Source organism: Balaenoptera ricei, chromosome 11 (assembly GCF_028023285.1).
Source record: "Balaenoptera ricei isolate mBalRic1 chromosome 11, mBalRic1.hap2, whole genome shotgun sequence".
Taxonomy (NCBI): Eukaryota; Metazoa; Chordata; class Mammalia; order Artiodactyla; family Balaenopteridae; genus Balaenoptera; species Balaenoptera ricei.
Genome location: NC_082649.1, coordinates 58,448,184 through 58,473,519, shown reverse-complemented (window position 1 = coordinate 58,473,519; position 25,336 = coordinate 58,448,184). Strand labels below are relative to the sequence as shown.

Below are 25,336 nucleotides of genomic sequence, written 5' to 3'. Positions count from 1 at the left end.
AGAGCCACGAGCCCATGCGCAGGGGTCTGAGGGAAACTCCCCTCCCGACAGTCACCAGCCTGAGGCCACGGGCCTCCTCCACAGCGCGGACGAAGGGTCCACTGAACCTCAACGTAGGAAGCAGGGGAACCCAGGGCCCTCCGGGGGCAGACATGGCTGCTGCCGCGGAGCAGTGATATTCAAACGAAATCTTATTAGGCCAAGCCCAAACCACATAAGGGCCCAAAGTGCAGTCACAGTGGGAAAAGAGGAAGGCTTCATCCCACCCTGTCCCCCACAGCCCTGGACACCTCCCCGGAGTCCAGGGAACGTGGCGTGACACCCTGTGCTGGAAGCAACTGTGTGGAGCTGGGAAAGGCAGCAGGATGGGCAAAATGCCCACACCCAGGAGCAATCCGGCCTGCTCAGCACCGGGACACACTCAGACCTCTCTGGATCTGCTCCTCATCAGGGGATTGGACTGGCAACCCCAGTTTCTCTGCCCTGGGAGACTGAGGAGGTCTGAGGCAGAAGGTAAGTTCCTGGCCCAGCTTCCCTCTCCTGATGCCTAAGTTTTCTCCATTTGCAGCTCTGGGCTCCAGGGAGCAGCATGGCAGCTGAACTTGGCCTCCGCAGCTCGACCCCAGACCATATGGTGAAAGTGCTAGCTCCCACTGGCCCCAAGGATGTCCCTCTTCTGAATTAACCCTTGGGTAGCAGGGGGAAGGACTCAATGGAGCTGGAGGCAAATATCCTTCCAAGAAAGGTAATGATTTACACAGCTGGGGTCTTTTGTACAGTATCTCCAGACTGGAGGGGCCCAGATGCCACAGAGCTAAGCCATATTAAATAAGCACTTATGTGATAGGTGTCCTGCCCGGTGATGTACAGTAACTCCTTCAATCTATTACTACCCTGAGGAGACAAAGGCTCAGAGAAATAAAGCAATTTGCCGGAAGTCACCCAGCTACTGACCGGCAGATCCAGGATTCCAACCCACATGCGTCAGGCCCAGGGCCAGTGGGCTCCACTGCACCAGTGCTTCACGGGGGCAACCAGGGCTCTGACGGAGCTGTCAGGCCCCATCGCTCTCTGCGGCCAAAACCAGAGCTGCCTCCCGGCAAAGCACTAACCTCCCCAGACGCTCCCCTGGTGGAAGGGAGGCACTGCACTAAGTGGCCTCTGGCCAGGCAGGGGCAGAGGGGCTGTCCCGCTGCCTGAGCCCCCTCTCTGACCCTGCCACACACGGGAGGGGCTGCCCTCTCTGCCCCCCAGGCCCCTCACCGGGTGTTTCAACCAGTGATCCTTGATGGCAGGCCGCATCTTCTTGTGCACGACCACCTCCTGCAGCTCCTCCAGTGACGGGTGCTGGCCAATCTCTTCCTCAAAAGGCAGCATGTACTCGTCCACAGGTCCTGGGGGCGGAGAGAGAGCCCGGCGGGGTCACCCTAGCGCCCAGCCCCACCACCCCCCCACACCCAGAATGCTCAGGGCTCCCGTCCCGCTCACCATCGGCAGCTTTGCAGCGGGACACGAGCTCCCACAGCACCAGGCCCATGGCGTACATGTCGATGCGCAAAAAGGCGTCTCTCTGGAAGTTGATGGCTCCCTCAAGCACCTCAGGGGCCATGTACCGCCGTGTGCCCACCTGCACAGGGACAGGGGAGGGTCTGCGGTCACCGACCACGCACAAATGCACGCACAGCTGGACACAGGAGCTACAGCCGTGTGCACAGCAGGGCCATCAACAATGATGGCCGTCCCAGACGCACCACATCCCCGGGGGGCCCCGGGGTCATGAAGTAATGACTACTGTAAAGTGTCATTCGAGACAGCAGTAATCTACCATGAACTGCTGCCTCCATCAGCACCACGAGGGGCTACACAGATGATGTGTACTTCACTGAGACACACGCCAAAAGCAAAAGGGGGAGAATACTTAAAAATAGTAATAGCCGTTGTTTTAGGATGATTTGCTTAGGCTAAACCTTAGGTTACTTTTTCTAGGTTTCTGGTTTGGATTCTTAGTATACTCTTATTTATCTTATTTTTATCTTGTTTAATAATTACAACTGAAAGAAGAAAGGAAATCTGTTTCTCACTGGCTGGCCCAAACCACGCCACCCTCCAGGCCTCGCTCTCCCCACTGGTGAAACGAAAGCCCTGTGCCCCCATGTCTTGCACCCCCTGAGGCTCGTCACCTGCCCATGAGTGTCCCCCGGAGGTTTCCCTGGCTCAAACCGAACAGCCAGGCCGAAGTCAGCCAGCACGGCTGTGAGGTCACTCTTCAGCAATACATTCTTGCTCTTAAAGTCCCTGCGGAGACAGTGGACTGAGACAGAGTCGAACATGTGGTCCAACTGACCCTGCTCCTGGCCTCCCACCTTGACTCCCAGAAACCCCAGGCCAGGCCATCCCACCCGTGGGGAGCAGGGTCTGCGCCAGGGTGGAGTTCCATGAAGCCACACGGGCAGGCAGCTTTAGGACCCTCCCTCCACTGGTGTGAGAATCCAGAACTGTACTCCCGCCAGAGCTGCAACACTGACCCCAGCCCGGTGCCCAGCATCGAAGGCCAGCCCTCACGTTCTCAGAGGGCTTGAGGAGGGCGCATAGCAGCCAGGGATGCGAGTTTTCTGGGAAGAATTTACACTATTTGGGATGCGAGTGAAAAGAGAAGTTTCAGTGAACTGGCCTGGGTTCTGAGCAGGCCCCCGAGGCTCGAGCCGCTGTGGGAGTGCGGCGCGGGTGCTGAGGCTGCGCTCGGCCCGGCCCCTCCCTAGCAGGTCCTCAGTCTCCCCGCGCCTGTCTCAGCCTTGCCGTGAGGGCTAAACCGATGCACGAATGTTTAGGGCCACCCCTGGCACACTTACTATGCACTACCGTTAGGTGGAACCATATGGAAGAGTCGACATTCAACCGTTTTTGACCTACAACAATGGCAATTTCATACAGTCAACCTCCTATGTCATTAATGTTATTACCATCGGGGCCCTTCAGCTTTGAACCCTGGAATTCGAGGCTCACTCCCTCCCTCACAGCCACAGAACCACACTACACTAGGTCTACTTCTCTGCGCCACTGTTCCTTCACCTGTAAGAGGGGCAGGGAAAAACAGTACCTATCTCGCAGGGCAGTAATGAGGCTGAAATGACTTGGTGTTTCTAAGTGCTTAGAGCAGTGCCTGCCACTGTGACGAGGAGGTAGCACAGTGGCCCTCAAAGCGCCATCCAAGGACCCCAGTGAATCCCCGAGACTGTTTCAGGGGATCTGCAAGGTCAGCATACTTTTCATAATAATCCGTTATTTGCCTTTTTTTAAGCTCATTCTCCCAAAAGTATAGAGTTTTCCAGAGGCTACACACACCTGTCATCACTCTGACAGTTAATGGAATATGTGTGCTCTAATACAGCAAATATCAACAGACATAACCCACAAGAGTGTAAAGGGATCCTAACCATAAAGTTTGAGACCTGCTAAACCAACTCTCCAAAGTTAGTCAGCAGTCGGCACTTCCTCCTGCGGCCACTGGAGGGCACCAGAGAACTGACTTGCGAGGCCACAGCCTGCAGGGGACGCGGGCAGAAGGCAGGGGAAGAGTCAGGTGGGCACAGGGTTTTGTGCGGTTGCCTCTGACACACCACAGAGCAGCTAACCACGTTTATGAAGCTGCGACCCCCAGGCCCTGCTCTCACCCTCCAACCCTCTCTGCAGCTCCAGGTCAAGCGCAGAGAGGGCAACTGCTAACCCAGGTACCTGTGGGCAATAGACGGTTTGTGGCCCTCGCCACGGCACCAGGGCACGTCCTCGTGTAGGTATGAGAGGCCTCTTGACATTGTCTCTGCCACGTGACACAGTTCATTCCATGTGATGATGTTCCCCTTGAGGTAATCCGTGAGGGAGCCCTAGAGGGAACAGACAGACTCTGGGCACAGGAGGACGGGATCCAGCCCAGCCCCGGGAGGGCCATCTCCATGGACCACTGGCTGGGCTTCCCACCCCCGACCAAGGGATGCTGGAATTCATGAGGCCAGGAGGGGTTGGGAAGGGGGTGTCGTCAGAGAGTGATAATCATGAAGTCACTACTCCCATTCGTAAGAACTGATCCCAGGGCGAGGGGTTCTTATTGCAGACCCTCATGTCCACACCCATGAAGGGTGACCTCGGGGGAAGGCCAGTGGGGCCCACGGTCACCTCCCGTGGGAGCAGGGTCCACAGGGTGTGGCTCACCTTGTCGTGGAAGGCCGTGATGAGCCACAGCTCCACCTCCAGGTTTGAGCCTCGCTTCTCAGCGGCAATGAACTGCAGCAGATTCTCATGCTTCATGCCAGGTGTGCTGAAGATCTCCCGTTCACTCTGCCACGACTGCTTGTCCTGAGGCAGGGATGCGGCTGAACCCCACCGCAGCCACGCCACCCTGCAGCTTCCCACTACCCCCAACCTCAGCCCCCGTAAGGGAGGTGAAGCAGGACTGAGCCGGGCCCAGGACCACAGACCAACAGTGACCCCTGAGATCACTAAGGCCAGCACCTGATTTACAAAGGGGGCCACTGAGGTCCAGAGACAGAAGTGAGGAGCCCAGGACCACCCACCAGTGAGAAGCAGAGGAGGCCTGGCTTTGCCAAGTGTCCCAGGCAACTGCTCGGGGTAGCCTGGTGTCTAGGGCCTCTAAGCAGAACCTGATGTCAAAACAAAACCCTGAAAACCAGACTGGATTGAGGTTTTGCAAATCAAAGTTTTGCAAAGCCCCCCCCTAGGCCCACGGTGAATGTCACCACCCCCAATGGGGCCCACTCCTCTCTCATCCCAGCTGTACAAGACGTGGACTGCCCTGGGGCAGAGAGCTTGGGCCCCGCAGGCACACACGCACCTGGAGTGGGAAGATCTTGACAGCCACAAAGTCGTTCATGAGTTGTGCCTTCCAAACACAGCCAAAGCGCCCCCGAGCCTTGATCTCCAGCAGCTGCAGTGGCTTCAGGCCCACCAGAGGGGATGGGGGTGGAGGTCCAGGGTCCTGGGGGGATCGAGGGCTTAAGAGGATCTGGCCTGGCCTCCCCACCTCTACCCTGCCCGGCCCCAAGCCAGCCCCATCTCACCTCATGGATGTCCACGTGGCCATAGGGGGGCTTGCGATGCCGGTACATCCAGAAGGCCAGCAGGACAATGAGGGAGAGGCCCCCGATGGGCAGCAGCGAGTAGGCCAGCACAGTGAGCAGGGTAGGGGCTGTCGGGGGTGGCTCGTACGTGACTGGGGGACACACGGAGCCCGGCGTCACACAGCCCGCCTACCCGCACACCTCCAGGGCCAGACCAGAGAGCCCTGCGGCTAATCCCCACCCCACGGAGGAGCCGAGCGGTCGGTGGGGGGCCAAGGCCGGCCCTCATCGCTCCCCCGCCTCACCTTCCGGGCCGCCCGCCTCGGGCAGGTGGGTGAAGCGCTCGTTGCAGAAGTTGCCTTCACAGCAGCAGAAGTACACCTGGGGGTTCTCCTCGGTGGCCACGCACTCCTGCCTGGAGGAACAGTTTCCCATCCGCTCCTCAGGCGAAGGCTCCCTGGGGCGGCCCAGCCAAACCCCTCCCCACAGAGAACCCCACAGGGAACCAGGCGGGGGGCGGGGCGAGAGCCTGAGCCCACGTCCCCTAAAGCGGGGCCCAGGGTCAGGAGGGACAACAGAGGGTGGACGTGCACCCAGAGCCCTCCTGGGGACCTCGCAACGGGGCAGGGACCCAGCACCACCCCTGCTCGCCCAGGCTGCCACGAGAGCCCGCGTGCCCCCGCCTTGGCTCCAGACACCCAGCCCCAGCGGCACTGGCACCTGTCGTAGCAGTTGAAATCGTCCAGCCAGCAGCCCTTCTTGACCAGCTCGATGGTGCCTGAGCTGTTGCGCCAGGAGGCGTAGCAGTGCAGCCGCTTGTCCTGCTCGCCCTCGCAGCGCTCCAGGCCGCTCTGGTTGGTGCGCTCCAGCTCCCAGTTGGCGTTGTAGTAGATGCACTCCCGCGTCTCGGCCTCCCCGCGCCCGGAACCTGTGCCCGGGGGAGAGAGCTGCTGCCGAGTAGCCCCAGGCCCACGAGGGAGGCAGGGTGCCAGACTGACAGCCAGATGCACAGTGGGGGGCTCCTGGGTGGGAGGGGGGCTGCTTCCCTGCAGCAGCAGCAATGAATGGAGGGGCCCTCAAAACCCCAGGGCACGGTCAGAATCACTGTGTCGTCCGGGTGGGGCGGGAGGGGGGTGCTAAAAATGCACATCCCTGGGATGTCCCTGGTGGCGCAGTGGCTGAGACTCCGTGCTCCCAGTGCAGGGGGCCCTGGTTCGATCCCTGGTCAGGGAACCAGATCCCACACGCATGCCGCAACCAAGAGTTCACATGCCACAACTAAGGAGCCCACGTGCTGCAACTAAGGAGCCTGCCTGCCGCAACTAAGACCCCGTCCAACCAAATAAATTTGTTTAAAGAATGCATATTCCTGGGCCCTGCCCAGACCCATCCATTTGGAGTGGGGGCAGGATCTACATTTTTTATTTTTTGTTTTTTTTTAAATGTTATTCATTTAATTTATTTATTTAGTTGCACCAGGTCTTAGTTGCAGCAGGCGGGCTCCTTAGCTGTGGCATGAGAACTCTTAGTTGCGGCATGCATGTGGGATCTAGTTCCCTGACCAGGGATCGAACCCGGGCCCCCTGCATTGGGAGCACGGAGTCTTAACCACTGCGCCACTAGGGAAGTCCCTGGATCTATGTTTTTAACCATCCCCCTCTGTCTCGGGTGGTTCTGATGCAGACCTCAGGGACCACGTCTGAGAAAATAGGAGGGCAGCTTCCTGCCGCTGTCTCTGCCTTGTCTCAGAGCAGCTCCACTAGTGAGAGGCAGGGCTGAGAGGATGGGGTGGATCCCGGAGGCCAAAGGCTAAGTGAGCACCAGTGGCAGGGCCTAGGCTGGTGCCGACAATGCCCACAGGCTCCTGCCCACCTGCCGCAGCATTCGGTGGCTGTGCTCTCAAAGCCCCGAGTCCAGAGGGCACAGGGGCCCACTGCATCCACAGCAGCAATTTCAGTGGGGGTCCCGGGAGACTTGACCTGTGGGGCAGACCCCCAAGCTGGGCTTCTGGGCTTAGCACAAGTTACCACCTCTGGCTGCAAGATGCTCCCAACTTTCTCCTTTATATTTTGGCTCTTCTCTCTCTACTTCCACAGGCCTTTGTGCTTCCTCCATTACCTAATTTATCACCCTTGACTAATTGCCTGTTGTTGTTTAAAGGATTATTTCAGACATTCAAAAAGTATAAAAATAATGTAACCAAAGATAACTCCCCAGAGAAAGTAACATAACGAATACTCATGTAAGAAACAAAACAGGGACTTCCCTGGTGGCGCAGTGGTTGGGAATCCGCCTGCCAATGCAGGGGACACGGGTTCGATCCCTGGTCTGGGAAGATCCCACATGCCGCTGAGTAACTAAGCCCATGCGCCACAACTACTGAGCCTACACTGTAGAGCCGCGAGCCACAACTGCTGAGCCTGCGTGCCACAACTGCTGAAGCCTGTGCACCTGGAGACCATGCTCCCCAACGGGAGAGACCACCGTGATGAGAAGCCCGTGTAGCACACGAAGAGTGGCCCCTGCTCGCCGCAGCTAGAGAGAGCCCACACGCAGCAACGAAGACCCAACACAGCCAAAAATAAAAAAAAAGAAATAATTAAAAAAAAAAAAAAAAGAAAGAAAGAGACAAAAATCATTACAAATGTGCTTGACAACTGCTTTTTAAATGTCAGGCTTCCCCCACAGGACTGCAAAGCTGATGCTTTAACTGCAGAAGCCTTGACTGTCTTGAATGCTAGAACCAGTTCCAGACACAGACTGGATAGAAGGATGGATGTATGGAAGGAAGGAAGGACCAACGGACAGAGCTATCTCCTGGCTAGAGCAGGATTCTGAAGAGAGGGGAAAACAGAAGGGATGGCCTCAGCCTGCAGCCCAAGCCCTAGGGTCCTCAGGGGAGCTTCCATCTCCGCTCAGACAACAAGCCCCCACCCCCTGTATAAGGCAAGGAGCCCGAACAAGAGAGGCCACCAGACATCAGGAATGGCCCAAGGCTGGCCCAGCTCCTCTCTCCAAGCTGCTGATCAGGCAGAGACCCCTCTGGCCACTACCGTGTGGCCAGGACCCAGGTGGTCAGGGCTGGGAAGTCCAAATCTCAAGGCTCCAGGTAGAACCCAAGGGTTCAGGATGACACTGGACCCCCACCTGACAAGATCCTCCTACAGACCAACTGAAAACAAAAGGCGCCCTTGACCCCATTCAAGTCCTGTTTCTGATGCTTACTGGCGAGTGATCCAGCCACCCCGTGCCTCCGTTTTCCCCACTCATGAAAACGGGATGATAACAGAACCTACTTCCTTGGCTGTTCCAAGAGCGAGATGAGTTAATGCATTTTAACGCTGGTTAGCACAATGCCTGGCACGTTCGCTGTTATATTCGAGCCTGACCCCCCCTGCTGCCTATGCCATTTCGTCACAGCACAAGCCCCCTGCCCTGTCAGGCTGGGAGTGTGCACACCCAACCTGCAAGAGCTTTGCATTCAGAGCCCCAGGGGGACCAGGGGAGACTGGGAGACTCCATGCCACCCCTCACCACACCCAGCCTCTGCTGCCAGCTGGAGAGGGATTCCCCCTCCTCCCTGGCACTCCGCTTCTGCACACACTCAGCTATTTATAGCCTCTGGCAACACTCCAACCACAAGGCCACCTCCGCCTTTTAACAGACACAGGGTTCCTGCCCACACTCACAGAGCCGGGGCCCCCTGCAGAGGAGGCTCCCCGACCCCAGCCCACTCGCCCATCCCGGCAGGCGAGGAAGCTGTGCCCCCTCTCACGCGCTGCCTCAGAGCCCTGTGGGGACCCTCCCCCCACACGCCGGGGTGAGGGGCTCACTCTACCCTGAGCACCAGCCAGCCCAACCGGCAGCCTCCGAAGGAACCAGGTCTACCAGCGTCAGTGTCCCCAGCAGGCCGTCCTTACGTTCCAAGGGGCCTACACCTCGGTAGAAAGATGCCCCCAGGGCTCCCCTAGCCCCCAGTCCAGGCAGAACAGAGAAACCCCGCTCCTGGACACGCACCACCACCAAAAGAAAGAACACATGCAGATTCCACTCAGAACCCACATTCCAGGAGCGGGATGAACCTAAATGATGGGCTTTGACACTTGAGGTCTATTTCCCAGGCCAGCTGACTCTGGATGTACCCGACTTGCACTGGGGAGACAAGGGGAAAATCCAGTGGGGAGAGGAAGAGGGATGAAGAGGTGAGGCAGAGCCTTGGTGGGAGGGTTTGGAGCTAGAGGGGCCACGCCTCCCCTGGGGTCCCCCGAGCTCTGGCCTTGGGGTGCATCTAGCTCAGCCAACATCTCCCAGAGGTAGCGCAGACCCCAGTAGCCAGTGGGCCACTGCACCCTGCCCCTGGCTCCTGGAGGCCCCTCGGCAGCCCCCGCCTCCCTGTGGGCGCAGCCCACCTACACTGTAGAGTGGTGAGAATGCAATGCCAGCCACCACCACATCCACCTCAGGCCCCTTGCACCAGCGCACCCCCCCAGGAGCCGCCACGCCCGAGATGTGGCCACGCAAGGCGAGCCCAGCCTTCTCCCTCATGGTCCAGCCTCCAGGTCTGCCCAGAGAGGAGGGGCAGCCCCCCCACACACACACAGTGGCCAGGCTTTCTTCCCGGGAGGCCCTGCTTCAGGCTCCCCTAGCCCTGCCCCCTCAGGGGGTCCTGCCGTCAGCTGAGCACCTGCTGTGCCCGCAGGTTCCTCCAGAGGAGCCAAGGGTCCTGAAGGTGAGGGCTCCCTGCCACAGTGTCTGTATCCAAGTTTATGACTCCACCTCCCCCGATCCACGCAGGAGCATCTTCACCATCTTCCCACGACCAGTGAGGATGGCCCGTGTGGGGGGGATCAAGGGAACCTAAATGGAGGTGAGGGGGTGGGCGAAGGGGAGGGCTGGAGCACGAGACAGACAGACACACACACACACACACACACACGTGTGTGTGTGGGCATGCAACGGTGGAATGGCACATACATACAAGAGGCAGAAAAGAATCCTAAACGTGCCTACGTTTATCTTTGAACTTCTTTCACACAGAGGATAACTCTACCCAAGTTACTTGTTAAGTGTCAAAACCAGGTTTTGAAACCAGGCAGCCTGGCTCTAGAGTACATGCCCTTTACATGCTCTGCGACCTTTATTCTCAGTGCTACAGAACAGTCCACTGCATGGCCTGACCACAACCTAAGTGTCCATCCTCCTGTTGGACCTTTAGGTCATTTACAACACTTGCTGACTTAAGCACTGCCACTGTGAACCCTCCCAAATCCTCCTTTGCCTGTTTTCTGGTGCTCATGAGCGTGCATTTCTCTAGGGAATACAGCCACACGTTAGAGATATGGGACATAAGGATGAGCATCTCCAACTCACTGGCTACAGTCACACTGTTCTCCCAAGTGGATGCACCAATTTATGTGCCCAACAGACTCCAGCCCCACTGAGCCACACCGTCAGCCCCTGATATGTGCGCACCTGGTCAGGGTGAAATCGTACATCATGGTTTTGATCCACATTTCCTGACTGCTTGTGAGAACGATCATGCTTGTGTTCATCAGCCCCTTCTGAGAACTGCCTGTTCGCATCCATTCCCATTTTTCTGCTGGGCTGCTTTTCCTTTGGGTTATAGAAATTTTTTACATATTCCAATAAAACTTTTCTTACTACATAGTAACCCCCTTCATTTATTTGTTTGCTCTTTGCCAGAAAGTCTACTTTATGTGACACTAACATAGCTATATGACATTTCTTGTAGTATTTTCCAAAAGTTTATCTTTTTCCAACTTTTATTTTAAATCTGTCTGTATCTTTTTTTATCCCAACTCAATCTAACACTGTCTTTGATCCTAGAATTGACTCCTGTTACATTTATGATTACCAGTATGTTTAAATTTGTTTTTTCTCTACTGCTACCACCTTGGATTATCTTTTTAAATTCCATTATTTCAGCCAATTCTGGTCTGGAAGTAATGCACCCTATTTCTATCCTATTATAAGCTAGCCTTTAAGTTTTAATATGTACATTTATGCTAAAAGCCTGAAAGTAATCAACATCTCTTCCATCCCTCATTGGAACTTAATTGTTCTAACTCCAATTACCTCCTTCCAACTTACATTAAATTAGTTTAACATAATATCTGTGTTCCACATTTAATCAGTTGTTCTTATCCGCCTCCCAAAGCAGATATTAGTTGTGTTTTATAAAGTCAGCATTTTCTTTTTTTTTTTTTTTTAATTTAATTTAACTTTATTCTTGGCTGCATTGGGTCTTTGTTGCTGCGAGCAGGCTTTTCTCTGGTTGCAGTGAGCGGGGGCTACTCTTCGTTGCAGTGCGCGGGCTTCTCATTGCGGTGGCTTCTCTTGTTGCAGAGCACGGGCTCTAGGCGTGTGGGCTTCAGTAGTTGTGGCACACAGGCTCAGTAGTTGTGGCTCGCGGGCTCTAGAGCGCAGGCTCAGTAGTTGTGGCGCAAGAGCTTAGTTGCTCTGTGGCATGTGGGATCTCCCCAGACCAGGGCTCGAACCCGTGTCCCCTGCATTGGCAGGCGGATTCTTAACCACTGCACCACCAGGGAAGCCCAACATTTTCTTATTAGTCCATACATTCTCCAGCTTGTCTGCTCACCCTTCTTAGAAGGAAGATCTCCACTCTTCCTTCTAGGACCACTGTCCTTCCTGAAGAACATCTTCCTTCAGTAAAGATCTTTTGGTACAGAAGCCTTTGTTCATCTTTCTGAAAATGTTAGTTTGTTCTTTTTCCTCACTGACAGTTCAGAAGAACATAAACTTTTAGGTTGAGTTATTTTCTCTCAGCATTTTGAAAATATTATTCCACTGTCTTCTGGCTTCCACCATTATTGCTGAAACGTCTACTATTAGTTTAACTTTGTACATATTCTGTCTTTTCCCTCTGGCTGCTTTCTTAGATCTGCTTCCTGCAGTTTCACTATAAGCTATGTGTCTAAGTCCATGTTTAAAGTTCTTTGTACTGCTTGGAAGAATCTGCTTTTAATCTGATGATTCATGTCTTTCACCAATTCTGAAAAATTCTTGGCTTTTATCAATTTGAATATTGCATCTCCCTATTCTATGATTCTGAAATTCCTATTACAATATCAGACCATTCCCAGTCTCTTAACTCTGCTTTCATATTTTTCAATTCTGTGTCTAAGCACCATTACAGATAATTCTACAGGTCTAACTTCCAATTCATTAATTTTCTCTTTAGCTGGGTCTAATCTGTTTAGTTCTTCTATTTAATTTATAAATTCAATTAATCTATTTTTTTATTTCTAGAAGTTCTATTTTTTTTTTTTCTGGCTGCACTGGGTCTCCATTTCTGCGCGTGGGCTTTCTCTAGTTGTGGCGAGTGGGGGCTACTCTTCTTTGCAGTGTGCAGGCTTCTCACTGTGGTGGCTTCTCTTGCTGCGGAGCACAGGCTCTAGGGCACGCAGGCTTCAGTAGTTGTGGCACGCAGGCTCAGTAGTTGTGGCTCACAGGCTTAGTTGCTCCACGGAATGTGGGATCTTCCCAGATAGGGATCGAACCCGGGTCCCCTGCACTGGCAGGCAGATTCCTATCCACTGCGCCACCAGGGAAGTCCCTAGAAGTTTTATTTTTAAAAAAACCTTCTTGGTCAATTTTGATACTTCTGTTCTTTGTCATACTTCCAAATCCCTCACTTCTAATTCCATAATTTAACTTCCTGAACATCTATTTCTGCCACTTGTTACTTTTGATGATTTCACTCATGGTATCTTGTTTCCCTGTGTGTTTTGGAATTTTGGATTCTGTTTTTGGATACAGAGTTTGTGTTCAGTGGGGGCCTTTTCTGTGGGAATAAAAAGTGAAGCCAAGTTTGAGGGGGCAAACTTCCAGAGATAATTTATATTTTTGCTTCTGCCAAATTCTCTAGGACATTACCAATCTGGAATCACTTTAATTACTCAACTCCCAGGAAACACAGATTGTATAAACTCCAACCCCAAGCTCATGGAAGCACAGATCTATGGTTACAAATTCTCAAGTGAAACTACCCACTCCCCACCAACCAACAGTTTTATTATCTATTCCCTTTATCAGCAAAAGAATGTTCCCTCTAGTCCATACTTTCACTGAATGAATAACGCTGTGGAAGTCTTATCATGTGAGAGCCTCAGTCTCAATTCCACATCTTATATCCTGTGCCTCACACACTGCTACTAAACCCACATCTCTAAATTATGGAGAGAGGCAAAGTCCCCCAGGGAAAAGCAGCTTTAACCAGTGAAGCGGTACAGCTCTAGCTTCCAGCCCACTCTTGCTTGTCCCTTACTTTGTTATACATGCAATCATGCATATACATTTAAAAAGGATATTTGTTATACTTTATCCAGCATTTCTATGTGTCTTGTATGAAGAGGTTTTTCAGCTGTTTTGTTCACTATTATTGCCAGAAATGGAAGTTCAGGAGCAATCTCCAAGGGTGACCAAAGGAGCTCTATCAGCCTAGGAACAAGGAATCAAGCTAGGTCACCTCAAGCCACTTCCAACCTCGAACTTTGTAAACGATTCCTTGGCACCATCCACGGAACAAGGTGTGGGTCCAGGGCCATTCTCTGAAACACTTGCCTTTCTCCAGGGCCCATCATTCCTGAAGGACAGTGGTGAGATAGCTTCCAGGTAAAGGGCAAGGATTATACACAAATGTTATTTTTGCTCTCTCCTGTAACCCCACTAAAACCATAGCAAATAAAAGGTTTTTAAGGCATAAACCCATAAGGACAAAAAGAACGGGAAAGCACCACAGAAATGAAGTTCTGAAGTTGGAAAGCAAATATACACAAGTGGCCACTGATCACACAGACTCCTAATTCGGCTGTGGAGAAAGCTGAGAAGCAACATGATTTCCACCATCTAACATCTTCATCCCACTTTAGAGTTTGTCTTCTTTTGGCTCCCCCTCACCTCTACATCTTTGGGGTCCCAACCCAAAAAGAGGGGCTCACTATACCCACCCTCTCTTTAGAACTCCAATTCCTGTCTTCCTAGCCCAAGGCTATCAAATGCAAGGCTCAGCTTCTCAGCTGCCCATATGGAGCTGAAAACAGACTCAAGTGTAAAAGTCACCACCCAAGGCCTCTGTTCTCACACATATTCTGGCCTGGTAGGTCTCAGCATTGAGAGGTAGCTGTACAATGCTTTCAACCAGAGATGTTTTCTCAGTTTGTCCATCTTTTCAGGTGCTTTCAGAAAGAGGGTTGGTCCTGATCATCAAAAGAGGAAATCTCCATATCTACTTTTAACCCAGGTTTTAGATATATTTTCAGGACCATATATAATACCCAAAGGGGATACCTCTACACAAACACAACAACTGAGATACCAGTGTAGAGATAAGACTGCCCTTAGAAAGTGTTAATCGAGAAGAACACTGACCCCAAAGCAGAGTCCTGAAAAAAGTAACTTCCATTCCAAAGTGTAATTCAAGAGGAAAATTCACTTTCAACCAACTTTATTATTTCAGACTCTTATGAACTGAATTGTGTCCCCCTCCAAAATTCATAACCGCCAATGTGACTGTCCTAGGAAATAAGGTCTCTAAAGAGGCAATTAAGGTCAATTAAGGCCATATGGGTGGGGCCCTAACCTAACAAGACTGATGTCCTTATAAGAAGAAGAAGAGACACCAGGAGTGTACACACCCAGAGAGAAGGCTGTGTGAGGACACAGCAAGAAGGCAGCTGTCTGCAAGCCAAGGAGGAAGGACTCACCAAGAACCAATCCTGACAGCACCTTGGTCTTGGACTTCAAGCCTCCAGAACTGTGAAAACTAATATCTGTTGTTTAAGCCACCCAGTCCGTGGTATCCCATGGTATAGAAGCCTAAGCCGATTAATACACAGACAGTGCACATCACCTGTACAATGTGGGAAAGCTGGCTGGGACATCACTTACACTGGAAACAGTACCCTTAACCCACTTCCACCTAACTCCACGAGCAGGGCCTGACATGTGGGCTTACACAAGGAATCCCAGTAAAATAGTAGTGAAAAAGTAGAGAGCACGCTGAAGAAGGGACTAGGAAAGCAGGGGCTTTGGAGAACAAGTCATCTCAAATTGTCTTCTTTAATTCTTCAGCCAGTCAAGGCAGAAGATCGTGCAAGGGAGCAAGGCACATGCTCAGCCAGGAACTGAAGCTCACCAGAACCCTTTCTGGTGTGAAAAGCCCCTCAGCAGACTCTAAAATAATTCTTTTACAAGTTTCTCCCATACCTCCTACCACCATTATCATCACACGTGACATCAGGATCCTTCCATGCCCAGAGCTTGTCAAACACACAGGGTGCACCAGTATAGCCCTGCTCCCCACAACCTTCAGCAAGAGCCTCAGTCTCTCTGAGAGGTGGAGGCAGCATGGAGCCTAGCTAGTGAGCACACACAGACACACACATGCACACCCACCCCAAACCCAGACCATATCCTGGCTAGTCCACTGCCACCTCCCCTTTGTCGGCACAGTAACCAGGAGCCTCAGACATGGGAAGCAGCCTCTCTGGCGCTCCTCAGATACCAGGTCAGCGGAAGTGAGCACCCGCCCTGTCCGGGCACCCTTCATCAGGTGGGCTATTTCCAACCTCTATAATCTAACATTACACAGGACACACACACCACCACCATCACCACCACCACCACGACACAGTATAACCATGTATAATCGTTTCTCGATATCTATCAAAATTTAAAATACACATGTCCTGGGGCTTCCCTGGTGGCGCAGTGGTTAAGAATCCACCTGCCAATGCAGGGGACACGGGTTCGAGCCCTGGTCCGGGAAGATCCCACATGCCGTGAAGCAACTAAGCCCGTGCGCCACAGCTACTGAGCCTGCGCTCTAGAGCCCGCGAGCCACAACTACTGAAGCCAGCGTGCCACAACTACTGAAGCCCACGCGCCTAGAGCCTGTGCTCAGCAACAAGAGAAGCCACGGCAATGAGAAGCCCGTGCACCGCCATGAAGAGCAGCCTCCGCTCACCACAACTAGAGAAAGTCCAAGTGCAGCAATGACGACCCAACACGGCCAAAAATAAATAAGTAAAAGTAAATAAATAAATAAAAAGACTGAGGTAGATCCATATACATTAAAAAGATTGCCAGAACAGATCTCTGAGTTTAAAAAGCCATGACAGGGACTTCCCTGGCAGTCCAGTGGTTAAGACTCTGCGCTTCCAATGCAGGGTTCATGGGTTCAACATCTGGTTGGGGGAACTAAGATCCCACATGCCGCACGACACAGCTTAAAAAAAAAAGGCCATGACACGTGACAACACGGATGCAAGTCACAAAACATGGTGAGCAAAAGATGGACATAAAGCAGTTCATCCTGTAACATTTCATTCATTTAAAGCACAATGACAGGCCAAAATAACATACGCTGTTAGAAGTTGGGATAGTGGTTACCCTTAGGGGTTTAGGGGTAGAGACTGGAATGGAGCAAGAGAGGGCTTGCTTGGGGAGAGGCCGGTAAATTTCTGATTCTCGATCTGGATGCTGATTACATCAGCATATTCAGTTTGTGAAAATTCCTCAAGCTGTCACTTATGATAATTACGCTATCCTATACATATTTTATATTTCAGTTAAATGTTTGAAAAAGAGTAATACCATTTTAGGTTAAAAAAAAAAAAAGCTTTATTTCTCTAAGTACTTCTATAGATACATATGTCAAGCGTCTAGAAGCTATCCACCAACCTGAGAAGGCTCACTTCTGGAGGAGGACTCAGACGGCGGACCAGGCTGGTAAAAGAGACCCCGGTTTTATCTGTAATATCTAAATTTCTGCAACTGAATCCATATGTATTACTTGTAAAACTAAAAATTAATAAAATTTTAAATGGGAAAAGAAGTTATGGCCAATGTGACCACCACTCAACTATATGCCAGGGTGGCTAACCAGGAGACCCCTGGATGAGGGCAGACTTGGGAGGGGTTTTTCATGGTAGGGGAGACAGGACCGCATTGCCCTGGCTCTGCTCCCCCACGTAGTCCTGCAGGACCCACTCTCAGGTAGCGGGTTCACAGGAGGGGCCAGCCAGGTGGGAAGGGAAACCAGAATTCACCTAACTTTTCTCTCTATTTTCTAAGCCCCAGCAGCAGATGAACCCTGATCCCCTCTGCCCTCAGGGCACAAAGGGCTCTACTTATGAGGCCTGGACCACAGGGCTCTCCTCTAACTCCCACTCCCACTCCCACCCAAGCCAGCAGTTCCAAGGAAGGCCCTGGTCTGCCTGGCTTGTGAGCACCTGAAGGGAATGTAAAACTTGGGTAAGAAGGAAATTCCCAAACAGGATATAAAGTAAGGGTTTCTTAACCCATGATTGCCAGCCCAAGGCTCTGAGAACTCATGCATGCTTTCTGAATCAATGAAGAGGAAGGGGGAAGGAGGGCTGTCAATGACACTGGACGTTAAGAGGCATTGTCCTCATACCTAAAAACACTGTGCATCACTATGCAAGCCAGAAGGAAAAAACATCCTGGCATCAACACTCAAGAGCGTCAGCTTCCAAGTCAGCCTCCTGTTTTCACTGGTTCAGGTCTAGGAGGTAAGCAGGGGCCCCTCCCTCTCCTCAGATGGACAGACAACAGCTGTCTGGTCACATCTTCCGAAATGCTGGGCCCAAGCCCCAGGAAGCAGCCTCCTCCATCCTCCAGCCAAGGGCTTGGGTTTCCAAGCAGCCTTCCTTTTCCTTCCCCAGAACTAATTTTAGCCTCCTTGGTTGTCAGAGTGGAACTGAAATAGTCGGCAGAGAAACGTTTGCAAACAAGAACATGCGCTCACCTCACAGAACGCCTCAGCTCCAGCCCAGAAACCAGGCAGAGGAGAAGTCCCACTGAGTGGCAGGCCCAGCCCCTAGAAGGCCCCTGGGAGGAGTCACATGCGCCCACTGGGGCAGGCTTCCTTTCCAACCCCCAGTCCCAGCAATCACGTGCCCATGAATGAAAACACCCAGCTAGGGCTGCCAGTCCCTGAGAGAGTTCGAAAAAGGCACATGTATGTGTACAGCCAGACTGGGATAACCAGGGCCAGGCATGGGGCTGTCCAAATGCGGGAAGCCATGACTGATCCTGGGCCAGGGGAGGCACAGCTGACCCCCAAACAATCTCAGCCTGCGTTACCAGTCGGTTTCCAGTACTTACCATTGTCTCAGACAAAAACAGCACTGAGAAACTTTAAAAACAGACTCAGAAGAGGGCAGCAGCCTCTACTCTCCCCCATCCCCGCCCCCACCCAACAACCTAGGCATCCAGAAGCAGCACCGCCAGGACCTCAAGGACCAGGCACCTCTGGGGCTGGGATGGCAGGCCTCTGAGTCTGGTGGAGAAAGGCCGAAAAGGAAGCCCCAAACAAGGGGGTGGGTGTCTATTCCGGAACAAAGAACAGGTGACAGAATGGAAGGGAAGGGAAAAAAAATAAAGAATCCTGAGATGGCAACAAAGTCCAGTTTGGAAAGACTCCAAAAGAGATGGAAGCAGAGTCTCAACCCCAGCAAACAAACAAACAAACAAAAAACCTTTAAAATAAGCACTTCACCCACCAGCGACATTGAGAACTTGGAAACTGAAGCTTTTGGGAATGCTTCCTCCTACTCTAAGAAGCGTCTGTAATCCGTTGCCAGTTCAGCAAGCTGTGTTTTGCCGAGTTCAAGATCAGAGAGGAGACCCCGTAAAGCTCCCCAGCCGAGCCACGAGTAGGTGGGGGGAGGAGCGGAGGACGAACAGGGGCTGCCAGCCTGCCAAGCACAACCAACAGGCGCCGGGAGAGATCAACCCCCGGGTCTGGGCCCGCGCGGTGCGGGCGCAGTCCCGTCTCCGGCCGTGCAGTCTACCGCACCTCCCCCCGGCCAGGGTGGAGCCGCGCCCCCGTACCTTTGGGGAGAGGCGGCGCCCCCGCCCCAGGGTCCACGGGCTCGGAGCTCCAGGCCCAGGGCGGCGCCGCCGCCTCCCCAGGGCGCCCGGCGGCCAGCCCGCTTGCTGGGCTCGCCGGGGAGGGCATGCCCGGCGCTCCGCTAGGCCCGCGTCGGCTGCCAGGTGCGCGCACAGGGGCGCCGCGCGGCGCAGAGGCCCCGGGCCCTCGGGCGAGGCGCGCTGCGAACCTGGCGGCGCGGTCAGGGTGGTGGGCGGGGGCGGCAGGCAGGCTGCCCGGCCACCCACAATCGCCGCCTCCCTGAAACCCGAACCACTTCTGAGAAAACTCAAGGACGCCAGGATTCTCTCCTCGGTGGCCAGGACTCCCGAACCAAGAGTTCGAACCAAACCCTGAGGCTGAAGCAGGAATCTCCTAGGCTTTTGAGGATTCAACCTCCCACCCTGAATCCGATGGGGGGGGGGGGGGGTGCGGCGGGGGGTGGTATTAGCCATTAACCCCACCGCCCACAACTCTCTGTCCCTTCAAAGGCATGAGAACATTCTAGATCAGGTTCTCAATCAGGTGATTTGTGCCCCCTCCACTCAGCATTTTCGGTTTTCGCGATTGGAAGTGCTACTAGCATTTAGCGGGTAGAGGCCAAGGGATACTGCTAAACATCCTACAATGCACAAGACGCCCTCCACCCCCCCCGCCCCGCCACACACACCAGAGAATCATGGGGTCCAAATTGTCAACAGTGTCAAGGCTGAGAAACGCTGCTCTAGAATGAGGTCTAGCCAGCCAGGATCCTGCCTGAGGGCTGTCTACCCAGCGTCATTCTCAAAAGTATTCCCCAGACCAGCTCCCCCCCCGACCTAAGCCCCCAGATCCCAGGCCCTGGTAACAGGCCAGTATCTGCAAGCAGACCTAAACTCTGACCTGATGTCTCTCGGTCCTCACTTGCACTACCCTAAGCTCCCAGGTAGGGATACACAGGCACTCAGGGGAGGGCTTCCTGAAGGAAGGGGCGGGGACGGGGGGTGGGGGGTGGGGGGTGGATCAGGGCTGGCATGTGAACACTGGGCAGGGTCACACAAGGCAGAAGTAAAGGAGAAGTCATGCCCAGTGGCTAGAACAGGGTAGGTGGAGGCAGCAGTGTGGGAACTTGCCCAGTGCACAGCCCCCGGCCAGGACTGATACAATGGGCAGGGCAACCAGGGCAGACAGGCCTTCACGGAGTCCAACCCAGGGGGCCATAATTAGCTGGTATCAGTACAAACAGTGAGTGTGCACAAAGTATGTGCATACTCTCACATGGGTTCTCTTTCTTATTTGCATTTATTTTCTGGGGGGGAAGGGTCCACAGCTTTCATCAGATTCTCAAAGGGGCCCATGGTGTAGGATGGGCACTCTTCACTGGGCTCCCTAGAAAGGAAGTTCCTCAGGCGAAGTGCCAGGGGAAGTCCAGGTGCTATTTGGGAATTGAGATGCCCAGAAAGACCCTGCAGAGTAGTGCACCACAGCAGCCCACCCAAGCTGTGGGAGGCCATGGGGTTCCAGATCTTATGTCTTCACCCAGGTGGAGAGCCAGGGAGTCTGGGTGAGTTTCTTACATCATCTACCTTGGAAGCATCTCTAAGAGCTGAGGAGGGTGCCCACTCTTCCCAAAGGGCAGCCCAGCCAGCCAGCCAGGGCAGAGTCTGGAATTCTTAGCAGGTACAAGGACAGGTAGCAGAGGACACCCTTCCCCGGGGAAGGGCACCAACAGCCCATGACTCTGTGGTCCGTGTCCTTGACACCTACCACTACACTGGGCCTGAGGGTCACTTCACTGATTCCACACACACTTCTCCCCTGAGGAAATGGACAGTATCTTTGGGTCAGAGAGAAGCCCGCCTATGACGACAGCTTGGAGCAGTCAAGGCCTGCACTTCCCAATGTGACAGACAGGAATCAGGTCCTCCTCCCCAGCCAATGGCTCCTGACATTTCACTCAGAACACTCTCCAACCCACAGGCCCTGATCTAAACCCCAAGTACAGAGACAGATGTCAGAAGTTCTTGCGGGATACACAGATGTGTGTCCGGGATATCCACTGCAAGGCAAGAGCCAAATGACTTGTTTCCCAAGGACACTGGGCCAGGCACAGAATACAGAAGACGTGCAAAACTAACTAACACTGATCTTCTAACAAGTACCCTGTACCATTATTGCAGCATCAGTTCTGCCTTTTCTTTTAGGCCTGCACCATCCAATACGGTAGCCACTAGCCAAATGAGACTACTGAGCATCTGAAATGTGCAAAGTCTGAATTGAGATGTTCTGTAAGTATGAAATACACAGTGGATTTTTATGACAGTACAAAAAATGGAGAATGTCTGTTTTAATATTGATTACAAGTTGAAATGATTATTTTATATACATTAGGTTAAATAAAATATACCATTAAAGTTAATTTGACCTTGTCACAGACTGAATGCGTCCCCTCAAAATTCGTACGTTGAAACCCTAATGCCCAATGTGATGGTATTTGGAGATGGGGCCTTTGCAAAGGGTTAGACTGGTTCATGAGGGTGGAGCCCCCATGATGGGGTTAGTGGAAGAGGGAAAAAACCCCCACAATCCCCCCACCTCCCCACTCCAAGCACCAGGTAAGCCCATGTGAGGATGCAGTGAGAAGGCAGCCATCTGCAAGCCAGGAAGAGGGCCCTCACCAAAACCTGACCATGCTGGCACACTGACCTCAGACTTCCAGTCTCCAGACTGTGAGAAAATAAGTTGTTGTTTAAGCCACACAATCAGCCCAAGGAGACTGAGACACACCTGTTTCTTTTTCCTTTTATTAACATAACTACCAGAAAAATTTAAAGTTATATGTGTGGTTCACACTATATTTCTGTTGGACAGTGCTGTTCTAGATCTTCCTTCTACAAGGGCACTGTGTGCTGCAGGGGGTGTGGGTACTTCTAAACAGCAAGCCAGGAACTTGAAGGAAGGGTATCAAGGATGTCAAAGGAACAGGAGGGCCAGCTCTGCTCCCACCTGGGCCTGTCGAGGCTCTTCCCATAGTTCTTCACAAGTCAGGGCAGTGGCCACCAAAGGACTGGCGGGTGTCACCACTAGAAACACCCAGTGACCCCCACTTTCCTCCAGGGCAGGAACACAGGTTGGTGGACTCTGTCCTAACTCTGGCTGCCCCACGTTGCAAGGTGCACTGCTAAGCACCGCCCAAGCCAGGGAAGAGGAGGGAAATACAGTCCTTCCAGGGGCCCAATCCCACCCTGCCCCGCATAATCAGGGAGGGACCTGAGACTGGCCAAGCCAGACGGAGATAATTAGGGAGAGGGTTTTGGTCTGAGGCTGTCCTTGTCCCGGGAGGAGGCCCCCTCTGCAGACATGGTCTTGGAAAAGCCCAGCACCTCCAGGAGGGATCCAGAGACAGTCAGGTGAGCTGCTGCGTGCCTAGTAAGTCGTCTGGCTGCAGCCCTTCCCTCTAGAGGCCAACGCCTTCCTTTCACTTCAGAGATCTCATTCTTGGGGAGAAGCACCTCAAAGCAGCACTTAAAAGGCAGAGAAAGGAACAGGTTCAACACCACCAACTCTCTGCATCTACGACACAGGAAATAGCTCCAAAAGACCCATGACACCCCTTCCATATTGTGCCCAGGTACCAATAAGGGGTCTCTGTCCTCTGGTCGCTGTACTCAGGCTACGCGGCTCCAAAGCCCCACTCGGAGAACTCACTTGCCTTCGGTGCAGACAGCTAAACCCTGCTACACTGCAAAGGAGGCGCGTAGAGCGCGAGTGGGGATGAGATGGAGATGCGCGTTCCCCACCCACGCAGCAGCCGGGGGATCCCAGCCCCGCCCCTGCACGCCCGGCCCCGCCCTTCGCGGGTTTCCCAGACTCTACGCTGCTGCCACCGCGGGCGGCTGGGGACCCGCGCTGCATGTGTAATGGGGGCTGGGAACAAAGACGCGCAGGACCAGGCTCCCGGGCTGCCGCACACCCGCCTCTGAGACCGCCCCGGGCTGCTCCCTGGAGCTTTAATGCGCGGCTCCCCACGCTTCCCAGGGCTGCCCGGAGCCGTCCGGAGCCGAGCGCGGAGCCCGTCCCTGCGCGCACACTGGAGTAGGGCGCGTCCCAGCACCGCTAGAAGAGGAAAATCAGTGCTTCGGCCTGGGGGAAAAGCGGTCTCCCAGCGGAACTCCGCGTTTATACACCCGCAACCACACACCCTCAAACACCCGCACGCGAGCCGAGCGCCGGCCGCGAGGGTCACCCACCCCCGCCACGTGCTTCCCGGAGGCCAGAACGAATAGGGACCTGTTGGTTTGTCTTCTCGCCCCACCTCCCCTCCCAGGAGGCCAAAACAAAGCAGTCCCTCGGGGTGGCCGCACCTCGCGTCCCGGGGCGCCGCAGGGAAAACGGGCGCAGGTAGGAGCTGGCGCCAACGGCGCGCCTCCGGGGGAACACCACGCAGACGCTGCTGGGATGGGGTGCAAGGGACTCCTCCGGGCTGTGTGAAGCGGCCCGCGTCGCTTCGCTACACCTAGTGGCTCTGAGGGTCAAGCAATCCTGCCCCCAGCCGCTGCTGCACCTACAATCCCGCTAACCCCGTATTAGATCTGACCGCCCCGCTTGGCCACCTTCCTCAAGCTTGGGATTTTCTCTCACTCTCCCTCGGTTCCACGCACCCGTGTAGCCTGAACCCCGACCCTGGGGTCGCCTCCGCGAACCGGAGCCCCGCAGACCGCCGCACAGGCAAGATCATCCCCCCAAGATCAGCGAGCAGGGCGCCCCGCGCGCCCCCCGTCCCCGCCCCGGGAGATGCAAGCTGGGTACAGGTGGTGCGGCGAGGAGGCCGCGGGCCCGCCCTTTGTTGGTAAACACCGCACGGCGCCAGAAGCCGCCCCGCGCCCCCCACGCCGCGCCCCGTCCTTACCGGCGCACAGCGATCCCCAGAGGAGGGCGAGGGCCGCCCAGGGCGCCGTCATGTTCCGCGGCGCCGCCCCGCGGACACCCGGAGCCCGCGGGCAGGGCCGCGCGGCGCTCCCGGGGCGCGCAGGGCCCGGCGGCGGCTGCGCTCTCCTTCCCGCTCCTTCCTTCGGTCTTGTTCCCCGCGCGCTTCCCGAGCCTTCGTCCCCGGGCAGCGTGCAGGCTCCAAGGGCCGGACGGCGGGGCCGGGCTCAGGGCCACTGCGGACGACGCAGGCTTCGGCCCGGGCTCCGGGGCGACGCGGGGGCCGGGGGACGGCGGCGGGGCGCAGGCCGGGGCGCGCCCGACTCAGGCATAGCGCGGCGGGGCTGGGCCCGGGCCCGGGGCGCAGGGGCCGAGTCCGGAGGGGCCATGAACGGGGGGAGGGGTGGGGGGAGGGGAGCTGAACCGAGTCCAAAATGGCTCCTGAGCCGCGGCCGCGGAGCCGAGCCAGCGGGGAAACCCGGATGTTGGATACAAAGAGGCGGGCGAGCTGGGAGGGGAGGGGGGGGGAGGCGGGCCCTCCGGCCGCGTGGTCCGCGCCCCCCTCAGGGGCGGGGCCCCAGAGAAACAACAACACGGAGGCCCCGCCCCACGCCCGCGCCGTTCCCGAGGCGCGTGCAAACCGCAGGACTGGAGGGCGAGGCAGGGCGAGCTGGCAGAGATCGCGGTTTGGGCCCGGGACTCCGGGACCCCGGGACCCCGGGGCCGCGGCACCGGGATTCTTGCTTCGTGCGCTGGCTGGAGCCCACGCTCCCGAAGGCAGCCTGCCGTGCGACCCCTGAGTGCTGGGCCGCCCCCGGACTCTGGCCTGAATTCCTCTCTGCGCCACCGTTTCCCCACCTGAGATGGGGGTCACAGTGAACCACAGGAGTGGTGTCTTTATTGATGGGTGAACTACTCGGCAGAAAAATGTCTGATTTCTCTGAAATGACAAGTGGTCCCCCACGTCTGCAATCCAACCCCCCGCCCACACACACACAAAGGCACAGCTGGGGATCTTGGAATTGGACCCATCCAAGTGAGAGAGGGTGCGAGCCCCGCCCCGCAGAGCAGCAGCAGGTGGAAAAAGGCCTCTAGCAACTTGCTTCTTTACCCTTACCCGAAATGTTCTAAGCACTGCCACCCACCTGCGCTCCGCACCCCTGCACTCTGCACCTTCAAAACTTCTCAGTTGCCTCTCGTCCCCGCAGTTGAACTTGTCTAGAGAATGTCTCCGCTATCCTCTTCACTCCCCAGCTTCCTCCTTGGGGGCCTGTTGTTCTCTGTCTCAGATTCCACAGTCCTTACCACAATCAGAGCTTGGGAGGGGGCATGCTGAGGCTCCCAGCTCAAGAGGGAAAGCCCCCTCACAGCTCGGGGATGAGGCGCAGACCCCTCGGATACAGAAATTGTCCTCCCGCCTCTC

At 54.7% G+C, this 25,336-nt stretch overlaps 1 protein-coding gene across 2 annotated transcripts in view; it reads right to left on the bottom strand.

Moving 5' to 3' along the window:
• The window catches only part of ACVR2B (activin A receptor type 2B), a 32,462-nt gene extending 8,497 nt beyond the window's left edge, over positions 1-23,965 (bottom strand). Inside the window, exons 1-10 of one of the 2 annotated variants that reach the window (XM_059939214.1) lie at positions 23,897-23,965; positions 5,793-6,000; positions 5,378-5,487; positions 5,073-5,224; positions 4,847-4,990; positions 4,207-4,350; positions 3,733-3,881; positions 2,181-2,295; positions 1,489-1,627; positions 1,264-1,394 (exon numbers count right to left, since the gene is read on the bottom strand). In XM_059939214.1, the coding sequence (XP_059795197.1) occupies positions 1,264-1,394; positions 1,489-1,627; positions 2,181-2,295; positions 3,733-3,881; positions 4,207-4,350; positions 4,847-4,990; positions 5,073-5,224; positions 5,378-5,487; positions 5,793-6,000; positions 23,897-23,948 (1,344 nt within the window). In that variant the 5' untranslated portion in view covers positions 23,949-23,965. The remainder of the gene's footprint in view (positions 1-1,263; positions 1,395-1,488; positions 1,628-2,180; positions 2,296-3,732; positions 3,882-4,206; positions 4,351-4,846; positions 4,991-5,072; positions 5,225-5,377; positions 5,488-5,792; positions 6,001-23,896) is intronic. The other variant, XM_059939216.1, reaches the window with a different exon arrangement.
• Positions 23,966-25,336: the final 1,371 nt, after the last annotated feature.